Source organism: Lathyrus oleraceus, chromosome 6 (genome assembly GCF_024323335.1).
Source record: "Lathyrus oleraceus cultivar Zhongwan6 chromosome 6, CAAS_Psat_ZW6_1.0, whole genome shotgun sequence".
NCBI classification, from domain to species: Eukaryota; Viridiplantae; Streptophyta; class Magnoliopsida; order Fabales; family Fabaceae; genus Lathyrus; species Lathyrus oleraceus.
Genome location: NC_066584.1, coordinates 194,047,194 through 194,060,165, shown reverse-complemented (window position 1 = coordinate 194,060,165; position 12,972 = coordinate 194,047,194). Strand labels below are relative to the sequence as shown.

At 36.1% G+C, this 12,972-nt stretch overlaps 1 protein-coding gene across 1 annotated transcript; it reads right to left on the bottom strand.

Moving 5' to 3' along the window:
• Positions 1-232: 232 nt before the first annotated feature.
• LOC127094711 (carbon catabolite repressor protein 4 homolog 2) lies at positions 233-6,582 on the bottom strand. The gene is made up of 12 exons (XM_051033505.1): positions 6,053-6,582; positions 4,107-4,788; positions 3,614-3,700; positions 3,458-3,535; positions 3,293-3,379; positions 3,108-3,194; positions 2,498-2,551; positions 2,326-2,417; positions 2,121-2,235; positions 1,843-1,987; positions 1,601-1,755; positions 233-805 (listed from the first exon to the last, which is right to left on the bottom strand). Exons 1-11 carry the CDS (start codon positions 6,208-6,210, stop codon positions 1,610-1,612), a joined length of 1,731 nt encoding a protein of 576 aa, XP_050889462.1. The 5' UTR covers positions 6,211-6,582; the 3' UTR covers positions 233-805; positions 1,601-1,609.
• Positions 6,583-12,972: the final 6,390 nt, after the last annotated feature.

Below are 12,972 nucleotides of genomic sequence, written 5' to 3'. Positions count from 1 at the left end.
AAGTTTACATGGTCAAAAGTTTAATCAAACACATTCCAAGAAAATCATGAAACAAGAAACACTTGCATTAATGGTATGTCAGGGACATCAAACTTTACCCTTCCTATACGACTGTAGTAAAAGGTATTTGTACATACTATCATCGAAACATCAATTTTAGTACAGTACTCTGAATAGAACTAAAAGGTTACCAGGCAAAAAACTGATTCTAACTATAACAGCAGCAGAAAAATTAAAAAGCTAAAACAGCATAGATAACAATTACAGGACCAAAATATATGCATTCTATTATACTTGCAAAACAAGGATAGAAAAATGTGTCTAACTTGTAGAGCAACCTTTTTTACAATTGTTAACAGTAAAAATCTCTTCCTATGTTGCAACCAATAAAGCAACAACTCAAAACTTCATATGTCCATGTTAAGCAACTTCCCTTGAATTCTCCTACTTTGCTATCAATTAAAACTATAGGCTCAGCAGCCACTAGATTGGAAAGACTAAGTTTGTTCACTGGGGTGTATTTGATCCAGAAGGAATCTTTAAAGAAAATTTTGCCTTTAGAAAGGGGAAAAAGTTCTGAAGGGAGTCTTTGGAGTGAAAAAGGTAAAAAAAAAAAAAAACTAAGTAATAAGACCTGATCATAATTTTTCTATGAGATTAAGATGACATGTTACAAAGCAGATCACTGCAAGGATCCCTCATGGGGATACCTGGAAAATACAGGCATGACCCACCATTTTTACAAAACCTTCCAACCAAATGCTTCTTTCAGCCTTTTTCTTTATGTGTCTCTGGATCTTGATTCCTACAAAGATTAACAACTATTATCAATAACAATAACAAATTAAACCATCCTAGCACAAAATAACCAGCTAATGTGTATTGGAGCAATGGGTTGGGGAAATATAAACATGAAGATTCTTTTATAATCACATTAGCAGCATTTCCCGTAGTTAAGTTTTAACCAGCAAAAAAAAAGTTCCAAGCTTGTTTTGATGTATTTAATTGCAAAATTCCTAAAATACACCAAGCAAAAAATCTCAATATATAATTTAGAGTTTTTTAGAAATTTAACAGGCCGTTATGAGGTGTGGACGTGGTTGCTATGACAGCCTCAACATCTGCTATTTGAGGCTAAAGTGGGTGCTGTGGTCGCTACACTACACCGCTACAGTGTCACTATTGACAACACTGCCAGCAATGTGAACTCTATTTCATAAATCAAAATTATAAGGCCCTACTTTAAGTATTTCCAGTTCCCCTATGTCATTATTTTCATCCATTACATCCTAATCTCACACTCTATGTAAAACATAATCAAGTTCAACCTTTATCTGATAATAAACACGTCGGTGCAGTCTTTTAGAGATTAAAAGAACAAACTATGAAACTGATAACTTCAACTTAAGTGAATTTCCAACTACAATTCCTGGGAACATGTAAACGTTAAGCCAACAATATGTTTATAGCAAAAATATAAAATGGCTTTAGAAAATCATTCTCTAAACATTAAACAATATTCTTAAACAAGTTAACCTTAACAACATCAATACAAAGCAAAAATATAAATATGGAAGGGATGGATAAGAATGGTACCTACCCTAAAGTATTAATGCCAAGACTTATTCTGGCAGCGAAACTCAGCTAAGAGTGCAATATGATCTGAGGACCATCCGGGTGAAGGAAGTGCAGTGTCCTTCCTCAAACTCTCCTCATCCAGTAACTCCAATAACGACGCTACAGTCAATAAATCCGCTGAAACCAAAACACATATAAGTTCATTTAAAAAATGGCCAACAAATCAAATTTATAACAAAAATGAAACATGGCAAGGCAGCTCACCTGAGTAAAATATGTAGTCTAGAGTGCCAACAAAATCTCTAGTCACACTTGTGAATAAAGGTTCATTTGTTCTGCTATCCAGTCTCCTTTTATGCTGCTCAAATGCAACACCGACTGTTCTTGCAAAAGCGGTGTACGCACTGACCTAAAATTTGAAGTCACATACAACAAAATAATAAATTAAGTCAAAAGATTGAAAAATATATAGAACTAGAATGAATGAAGACACATTTTAAATAAGCTACATCTTTAAGGGATGAACTTAATGAATATATTACCAGTGGCAACTGATGAACCAGCTTGTTATGAGGGTGTAAAATATTGAGTGGGTCAACTGTTAAATCATGATGTGATGGGTCTACCTTCCCCAGTGCAAGAAGTGCATGAGGAGCACTGCAACAAAGTCAAGAATAACCTTTTGTATAAACAAATAAATAACTCTCACAAAATAATATTTAAAAAATTCAGAAAGATTCACCAAACCTTCCTGGAACTGAATTAAAGTCTCCACAAACCAACATTGGAATGTCTGCACTTGCAGCTATTTTTTCCAACCCTTTTAAGAGAGTATGCACCTAACGGAAGGGGAGAAAATTAGTAAATGCTACTTTCAAATGTGACCGTAAAGCATGAACAAACCAAAGAAATAGCTTACCTGCCAAAGTTTGACATCTTTTAAATCTTGCTGGACATGCACATGTGTATTTGCCTAAGTCCAAACAAGCAATATACAAGTTAATGCTATAACTACTACAAAAAAAATGACCTATTCTGAAAAGAGGGGCTGAAAGGTATGAAAAACAATATCTTAGAGGAATATCAAAATTTGGTTTAAAAATGAATCTCTGAAACCAGACATCTAACACGGTATTTTGAATGAGATAGTTAAGCAAATAAGAGGGGAAAAAAGCACCTTAGGACCAGTACTATATAAAGATTTTATACATGACTAACAACCATCAGCAAAATAAGATAGCACACCACCACCACATTAGTCGCCACCAGAGAAAAACCTTACAACCTAAGACATGGCAACGATCACTCTTACTGACAATAGATAATTAATGAATAATCAACACCCATGAAGCAACCCACTAGATTATCCTTTTGGGACAAATATTCAACAAACATTGCAATTTTAATCTGGTAATCCGGATAAACAAACAAAAGCAATGAAAATAAAATGCTAACTATAAAACCTGAAACCATTAAGAAATGAACAAAAACAACTGTAAAAATTATAGCAACATAAAAGAGTAACTTACCACACAAACAAGTTGTTTTTTCGCAAGAGTGTCAGCTATTTGATTGTTAACTTTCATTTCTAGAACCATTATTAGTGCAACATTATCCTAAGAATACAATGAAATTTTGGTAAGCATCAGTCACAAGACTATAATTTTAGCCCAGAAAAGCAGAACTGAAATGTAATTTTGGGGAAATAAGCCACCTTGACCAGTCGATTCAAGGCAATTTTCTTCTGAGTGGTTGGAATGACAGCTTCTGTTAAAGACTGTGCAGCCTTATTGAACTCAACCTGCATGCAAGCATACATGGTTCTAACGTCTGTACAAATAGAGCTGAAACTAACTGTAAATAAAACTCAATTCCCAACCTCATATTTCTTCACATGAGCAAATTTGTCTCTGCGATAAAATGTTGCACAACCATCAATTGTTTTCCCACCGGGTACCTGGAAGCCCGAAATAAACAGGTTAACTAAAAAAGATGAAGATTTAAAGACCACATGGGATCAGAGTATTGCAATCACCTCGGTTGTTTTTCTCTTGAAAATACCGTAATAGCCATGTTTGTCTAATTCAGGGGAAAAAAAATCGTCATAATGGTCATTTTGAACCTGGAGAAAAAAAGGTGATTTGTTATCTTCTACATAATGTTGTCATGCGTTTCTAAGGGACTGGATTATGAACTACAATGACATAAGAAAATAAAGAATTCTAACTCAAACTCCCATCTCCCCGCCCCACCCGTCATCAAAAAAGAAAAGACAACACGCATTCACATGCATGGAAATTAAAGTAATGTTTTTTGTAATTTATGCAATCCGTAAGAGCATTCTAATCATCTATATCTGTAGCAATACAACTTTCAATATAATTGAATAGCCAGATATTTTGGCACAACCAATTCCATAATCAAGTGTTCATCAAAACAAACAGGAATTAAACTTTAAAGACGGGTAAAAAAAGTGAAATAAATAAGAATATTAATGCAAAACCATAACCAAGAACATGTTAATGTACCTCCTGAAGGCAAATAATGTCTGCACGGTAACCAACAATTTCCCGTAATAAATTTTGCCTGCGATATGGCCAAGAAAGTGCCCATGGAGGGCAGTAATTATACAGATCATTTGAGGCACATGTCTCGGACAATACCTTGTATGACATAACAGTAAAACTTCCCCGCCTATCTAGATCTAAATGCCCCATCCCATCAACATGTATCAGCTGACGTGGAGTAGGTGAAGGAGCAGTAATGACCCGATTAGTTAATAAAGTGTTAGGTTGCCCCACACGTAATTTTGTCACTTCATTAGCTATAGAACATTCAAACTTAAGAGCATGACCAATGTCATCGGCAGTTGGGGTATAATTCTTAGTTCGTCCAACTTCGAACCAAGTTTCATCGCCATGTTTGATACCTGCTGGATACATAGGAGGTGTATATCCAATCGTCAAGTTAGCACTTGAGACAGAATTATTAAAACGCCCAAATTTGTCCTCATTTCCACTAACTACATTTGCAGCACGCTCATGTAAGGCACGATGGTGCGGCCATGCATCTCGAAAACACTTTGGGCTGCAGTGGTAACTTTTAGCAACAGGTATTTGGGGCTTAAGACAGGCTAGACACTGTAATGTGGCCGGCTCAGATGGATGTATGCTACATACAGCAACATTTTTATCACTTTGTACACGATACCTGCCACAAATAAGGGTCAAAAGATGCAGTGTTAAAATAGAAAAGCCCGGCCACTACATCATATCAATAGAAAAGTACAAAGTTGCAGAACATGGGATCAACTTACTATCTCACCTAAACCAAGAGCTAAAAAATATGTGCATCATTCACAACAACAACCAAGTCTTATCCCACCAAGTGGGGTTGGCTACATGGATCAAATGACACCATAGTGTTCAATCAAAGACATATCTCTATCCAACCCGTTAATCTCAATATCTTTCTAATAGTGCATCATTCACAAATGAAAAATAAATTAAAAACAACAAAAAACAAAATATACGAAGTAACCAAATACAGAACATATTAATACATAGAAACTCCATCATAATATAAAATCATTACAGGCACAACCTATTATCAACAAACGGATTTTATAATAAAATTAAAGACCACGTCTCAATACTAGCCCATCTCATGCATAAAGTAATTACAATGCAATCATATTACTGAACTAATATATGTCTCCACTCAACCATCTGACTGCATGCCAATACTCAGTGACACCATAGGAGGCAAAAGAAATATCAACATGAGACGTTCATAAAAGAACGCAAACTATTATAATACCAGTCCAATGAACCATTACTAACAGTTATAATTATATGATGCAATCCCTAAGAACATAAAATGCACATATATGTATTCATCAGCATTCTATTATACCATACTAAGTACTGCCTAAAAAAGCGACCAAAATGATACAGTTAGAAAAGATTATCTCTAGCAACGAACTAGCACAGACACACATTATCAACTACAATATACTTCATCCAATTTTCAATTAGCTTCAAAACTTCAAACAAAATTAATCCAATAACTTAAAGAACAGTCCATAAATCATAGGAATGTAACAAATAAGGAGTAAACAAGAACAAACAAATCCTTTGGAAGGATCCGAATGTGAATATCAGGTGAACAGTTCTTGGTTAGGCTTGCGGAACTCTGAATTGCCAAGAAACCATAGGGCTAACACCAAGAAAACCTAATAGCAATACTAAATACACAAGATTGAACAATACCTATTGCAACTTCAACATTAATCAAACCGCATACAAAACAAAGAAATAACAAGAAAATGGATGAAGTATACTAACGAGCTTCACTTAAAGAGCATGTTAACGACAATTCTTGGAAGAACAGTTTGAATTTTGGATGAACAATACAAACCGCGTAAAAAAAAGAATTGAAATAAAGAAAGAGAGGGAGAGAAAAAAAAACGAACCACTTGTAGCGCAAGAAATGGCCGTCTACAGGGGAGGTTTCAGGAATATCATCGGCAGTAACAGTTGAATCAAGGCGGCGAATAAGAACATACGGCGAGAGTTCGATGCCAACAATGGGAATATCAGAAGGGAGGTGCAGTCGCACCACGGCCAGCATTGTTGAGTAACAGTTTGTTTACGGACGGCGACGGTGGTGAATCACGGCAGCAGTCGGAACTAGAGGAGAAATCGGAATGAACGTTGAAGTGGATACCAGAGGGATCACACATTTACTTGACCCGAGTAACCGCAAGTTGATGGATCTTGGATTGAAGATTCTAGAAAGAAAGAAATGAGATTACTAGGGTTTTATACTTGAGCGGAAGTTGAACAAAGAAGAAGAGGGAGTAATCGTTTGTGCTTAGTTTCTTTCTCTTTTATATTTGAGACTGTGAGGAGTATTTGTAAGGCGCTCTAATCTTGTTTGTGTATTTCGGTTTTCGTTTTGGCTTTCCCTCTTCTTCCCCTTTTCTTCCACACTTTTGAAGATTGGAAATTAGATTTTTATTTATTTATTTATTCTTGAATTTTTTTTTTCAAATGGGCTTATTCTATATGTTTTTCACCCTTCGGTTGTAGCCGACACCTCCATATATTTAGTGAATTTATCATATTATTAAATTAACTAAAAATTTGCACAAATCTTGAAAGCTCTCAGACGATATTGAAAATCACGATAAGCATACCGGAACTTTCTAATAAGTGTTTTCTTTATCGTTTTTCATGCATTTTTATCGACAGTGTTGGAATTTCCAATAAAAAATCATAAATTATGAGTTTTTATCGGGAATTCCGAATTTTTCGGTATATTTATTGAGAAATCCAATTTTTCAGAATTTTGAGTTTTCCTGTAGTTAGTTCAATTTCTAATTATTTTTTTCATCTTTTTAGGGTCGACTGCTCGCTCACGATGCTTTATGATGCACTCTTTACTGTTTTTGTTGAGTGATTGTATAAGAAGACATCTTTCTTTCATCTTTTATTTAGAGAGATGACTATCACTCTTGATGATGTCTCCTCATTGTTCCATCTCCCCATTGACGGTAGATTTTTCCCCGCTCATGTTATTAAGCAAGACTTTGCGTATATACAGGCTACACGGGATCTGGGAGTTACTCAAAAGTGTGTGCTGGAGGAGTTTGACTTTAACATGGGAGCTCACCTTCAGATGTTCTTGTTACGGGAGAGGTGTGATGAGATGGTGGGGTGGCACATGTATGAGGCAACCACAAGGGTGTACTGCTAGATCTAGTAACATGTAATATCTTTATGGATAAATTTCATATATAAATTGATGCTCGGTACATGTGGTTGTTCAGCAGTCTTGAGTCTACCAGTTGAACTTGGGGTTGCGTTGTTTTGACTATCCTACCTTGGGAGTTGCGGTTGCCTTTGAGACGAAGCGGTTCTTTGGCTATTTGAGTCTACTGCATGTATATTAAAAAGTATTATTTGTAATTTAGCTCTTATTTAATTGTTATGTATAATATTTATTGATTTGTCTATGTTCTTTTATTAGTGTTGGATATATGAGCATTTCCCTAGCATTTGTGATAGGAGGGTGCATCGTTGTCCTCCTGACTCCCCAGGGGCGAGGAAATGGAAGGTCGGCAGCTTCTGCAGATGATCGTTGTTATCATGGATGACATCGTGGGTTTGGTAAACCCATATGATGATATATTTACCAGATTATCGCAGGTAGCACACATAACCCATCGGGGACCTATCTAGACATTGTTATATTATTTTTTTGTATTATATGTACTATTTATTTAGACATATGCATCATATTATTTATAACATAATATTTTATCATTTTTATTATTACAAGATGAACATAACTTAATACATTACCATTAAAAATGAGAATAATACATGACAAAACCTAGCCACTACGACCAGATGACTATGAAGATTTGAAGGCTATATGGAGAACAATTCGATCGGTCTCTTAGTTATCCTACGGTGAATTGTTCTCCATATAGCCTTCAAATATTTATAGGTATTCAACTCAATAAGTTTGTATGTAGCCTTTCCCTCATTATCGATCAGATTTATACGAAACCAGATCTTAACCACCCTTATATTATTTATGTCAGGCAACAAATAATTCAGCTTGTCTTTCAAAATGGTGAGACATGAGGCGACTTCCGAATTCCAAACTGTACAGGAAGTTTCTCCCCGTTGTAGCACACTTCTACCTTGAACAGAAATAGAGGAACGGGCATTGTGTGATGTTATGCAAGCTAGCAACACATAACCCCTATTTATACAACTTTGTAATTGTTCTGGACCATACAAAATAGTTGGTGCAATCACGACCGTACAAAATATCGGCAAAATCGTAGCTCTTGGAGTTTAACACTACCAGAAACTTCATTAAGTTAAAATTCTCGGTATGACATGGCAAATTGAAAAAATACAAGTAATGTATCACATATATCGAAAATTGTAAAATTTTCGGTACATAACACCTACCGAAAATTTAGTTCGGAGATTTCCAAGAAATTTTGACCAGAGATAATTTTGGAATTAAAGAAATATGCGGGGTACCAATTATAACTGGGGGGTGATAAGTTAAATCCTGCTAATTATATGGTGGCCGGCTTTTGTTTGGGTTGTTTATAGAGAAAATAATAGGTTTCTTCATGCCACCCCCTAAATTTTACTTGGCACCCCCCCCCCCCCCCCCCCCATATTTCAATAATACCAATGTTGCCCTTGTGAAAATTGAAGCCAAAAGTTCAGACAATATATCTGGTGGAACAAACTAAAAAATTCGGAACCATGCAAAAAATCTGGAAGTATGTATGAAAATTTTGGTTAACCAGAATTTTGATTAGTATCAGTTTTTTTAAAACATTCGGATGTTACCATATATTATATCCATGAGTAAAAAATCTGGTAGTTATAAAAAGAGTGAAATTGAATGGTTGAGATATTGTCGATACTTTTGTACGATTGTGATTGCACCGACCATTTTGTGTGATTTATAATGAATCTAAAGTTGTATAAATAGGGGTCATCTGTTGTTGGGAAAACATCAAAGAATGTCTCTTCCACAATTTTGATTAAGGTAGAAGTGCATTTCAACGGGGCGAGACCTCCCGTAGAGTTTCGGCTTCCGAAAGAAATCGCATGTCCCGCTGTCTTGAGATCCACATTGAATGATTTATTGCCAGACATCGATGATATAAAGGTGAGAAAGATTGAGTTTCACAAAGATTGAATTGATACTTGTGGAAGGGTGAAATACAACCTTGTTGAGTTGAAGACCGATTAAGATTTGAAAGTTATTTGGAGATCATATCATTGTAGGCTAACTAAAGGACCAATGGAGTTTAATGAAATAGTTTCTAGATCTGTCGATGACATAATTAAGATGCTGAAACATCCAGAATTGTCTGGCAGTGCTTAGGTTTTCTTATATATTATTGATTTCTTAAGTTATATAATCGTCTGTCTAAGATATAGTTTGTCGAATGTTAAGTTATGTTCATCATGCCATGCATCAATGGAAGTGTCAAAATATTATCTAATAAATAGTGTTATGCAAATTTCTGGGTAATATTCCACATAATATACAAATAATACATAAAAATAATAATAATGTCTAAATAGGCCCCATACGGGCTATGTGTGTTACATGCGCTTCCAAACTGTAAACCTCGCCATCTGGGTTCACCAAACCCATGAGGTTATCCATAATGATTGATATCATATGTAGTCGTTGAGCGTTATTTGCATCATGTGGAGGTGGTGATACATCATCAGAAAGTACCCTGACATCAACATGAGAATATCCTGCATGTGAAGATCCAACATGAGAAGGTACAAAGTCATCTTCATGTTGCTTAGGTGGGATGATGCAAGGGTGTGATACTGTAAGGTACCACTCCAAATACCCACCCACACACTCCGTATGGAACTGAACCACCATTGCACAATCTCTAATGGGAGGTGCAAAACTCATAACGTTACCACGAAACCGACTATTAATGCCCTCATATGGAATATCATGGATTGGTCGTGGGATGTCATGGACATATCCATACTGGTGCAGACACCTCTCAAGTAAGTGTCTAGCCACTAACCCGTCCCATCGAAGATAACTAGAAAAAAGTATAGCATCATCAAACTTCTCATCCCCTCTATTCATTGTATGGTATGTGTAGGGTATCCATATGACATCGTCTACAGCCAGTGTATCAATCGTCTTCCTGTAATCCATAACACCTCTCGGGTGTGCATGTCTGCCCTTTCATCTCTTGGCTCGTGGGAACCCATTAGTGATAGCAATAACCTTTCAGTCATAAATGGACGGGAAAGGCTCGTATATTCAACATTGCACACTAACAAAGACTCAAATGACAATAAATAATGTCATAAATAGAACTAACATAATAAGAATTAAAAATTTAGTTATACCTGAAATAGAATCATATAATCGATAAGTTGCCTAGTCTAAAAAACAGTTGCCTCTCCAAGGGCATCATATAGAAAAGTCAATGCAACACACCCTCATGCCCAGCTGCAATGCTCAAGGTTGTTAAATAGCCACGTGTACTTAGCATCAATATATACATTAGACTTATCCGCTAAGATAGTACATCTGATAACACTGAAATTTACCGTATTTTCGACTCCGATTTCACATGCATTCTAGTTGTTTTATTATCATTTTGTTGTGTTATTGCTATGTTTTCCTTTGTTTTCAGGTTTTTACTTTAATCGGAGCCCCGATCGAGAAAAGGAGTGAAAAAGAGCTAAAAACCCTAAAATTCAGCATTTTGTACTTGTGGCCTACCCCATGGCTGGCGCCATAGACCCTGCCATGACGTGTCCAAGCTCAACTTCCACGTTCCCCACTACTTCCACTAAGGCGCCTCATCTTATGCTTGTGGCGGGCGCCATGGCCTTGTGGCGGGCGCCACAAGAGGAAAGTTTTTCCCTCCCATTTTCAAGTTGAAGGGCATCCTTGTCATTTCCATCTTTTTACTTGCTTATAAATAGAAACTCGAAATCACTTTTACAGGCATCCAAACTTAGAGCAGAGGCAAACTCAGAGCAACTTTGTTTCACTTAGGCATATATTCAGTATTATAAAGTGGTAATCGCTTCGCATTGGAGTGTTACCACAATTGTGTAATCGAGTCTGTGATAGAGTCTGTAATCGAGTTTGGAGCACTTTGGAAGGAAGTTAATCCTACCGCCATTTTCATTTCCGCTTTGCAATTTATTCAACCCTCCGATTGGAGCAGGTTTTTATTACTTGCCTTTATCTTATTTATTTTCCCGCACTCGCTTTACTTTATTTATTTTCCTCGCACTCGCTTTAAATTATTTATTTCCTCGCACTCGCTTTAAATTATTTATTTCCTCGCACTCGCTTTAAATTATTTATTTCCTCGCACTCGCTTTAAATTATTTATTTTCCGCACTCGCACTACTTTTATTTATTTCTCGCACTCGCACTACTTTTATTTACTTTCCGCACTCGCACTACTTTTATTTAAATTAATGCACTTTTACTTTACCATGTCTAACTAAATTTATAAGGTTAGAATGTAAGAATCGTAATTGAACCGATAATCTGTACAATTGTTCGTAGAAGCACTTAAGGGCTATTTTAACTTTCAACTTAAGTTTTCCCGTACTTCAATTCCGTTGGGTAAGATCGAAAGCCATCCAACGTCTTTTTAAACTTAATTGTTTTTAACTATTTCAAAAACAGCGAAAGCGCTTTGTTTAGTTCATTAGGATATTTTAACATTAAGAAGAAAAGAGATTTTAAAACTATTTTCGGACGCGTTTATAAGTTTAGAGTCTGGTTCGTAAGAACCTCTTTTGGTTAAGAAACTTAGGTTATAATACTTTTCAACTTAGTCAAGATACTATATTTCTTAAAAATAGGTTTACTACTCTAACACAATGCGCGCCTTTTTATAAGTGACAATAAGAGGGTTTGATTAGGGAGTACAACTCGGTTCTGAATATGCGAAAGCGACAGTTCCTGTTAAATTAGTTCTTTTCAAAGTAGGAAACATTGCCCATAAATAATTCTATTAGCAAGTACTTGGATTATTAATTGATTACGTGAATTACATTCGACCCTGTCTTTATTAATTAATCTTTATTCAACACTTTACTTTTCATTGCACACTCCAAAAACACCTATTTTGATTGCCTTTGATAAACACCATAACAATAGATAACGATAGATTGACACTTGGTCTCTGTGGATTCGACAATCTTTTATATTACTCTGACGCGTTCGTATACTTGCGAAACACCGCATCAAGTTTTTGGCGCCGTTGCCGGGGAACAATTTCGTCAAATTTCATTTCCCTGTTGTTATATCGTTTAGACTTAGGCTATTTCCCGCCGATCAATGCGAAAAACTCGCAGCACCGGAAGTTTAAGCTTAGTATACCCTCTGGCGGAACCTGAACGTTACGCTCGCGCACGTTTATTCTTTCATAGAATTAAGAGAGCTATGGCCGAAGATCAAAACCAAAGACCTCTTAAGGATTTCGCTCAACCATCTAATGAATAACATAGTTCTAGTATAGTAAACCCAACCATCCCAGCTAATAATTTTGAACTTAAACCATCCCTGTTGCAACTAGTGCAACAGAGACAATTCGCAGGTCTCGCTACTGAGAACCCAAACCAACATTTAATAATATTTCTTCAATTAGCAGACACTTTTAAAACCAATGGAGCTTCTCCTGAGGCAATACGTTTAAGATTATTTCCTTTTTCCCTCAGAGATAAAGCCCTATCATGGTTAGATTCCCTTCCACCCAATTCCATTACGACTTGGGATAACCTTAGAAGAGTTTTTCTTGCTAGATATTTTCCCCCAAGTAAAACCGCC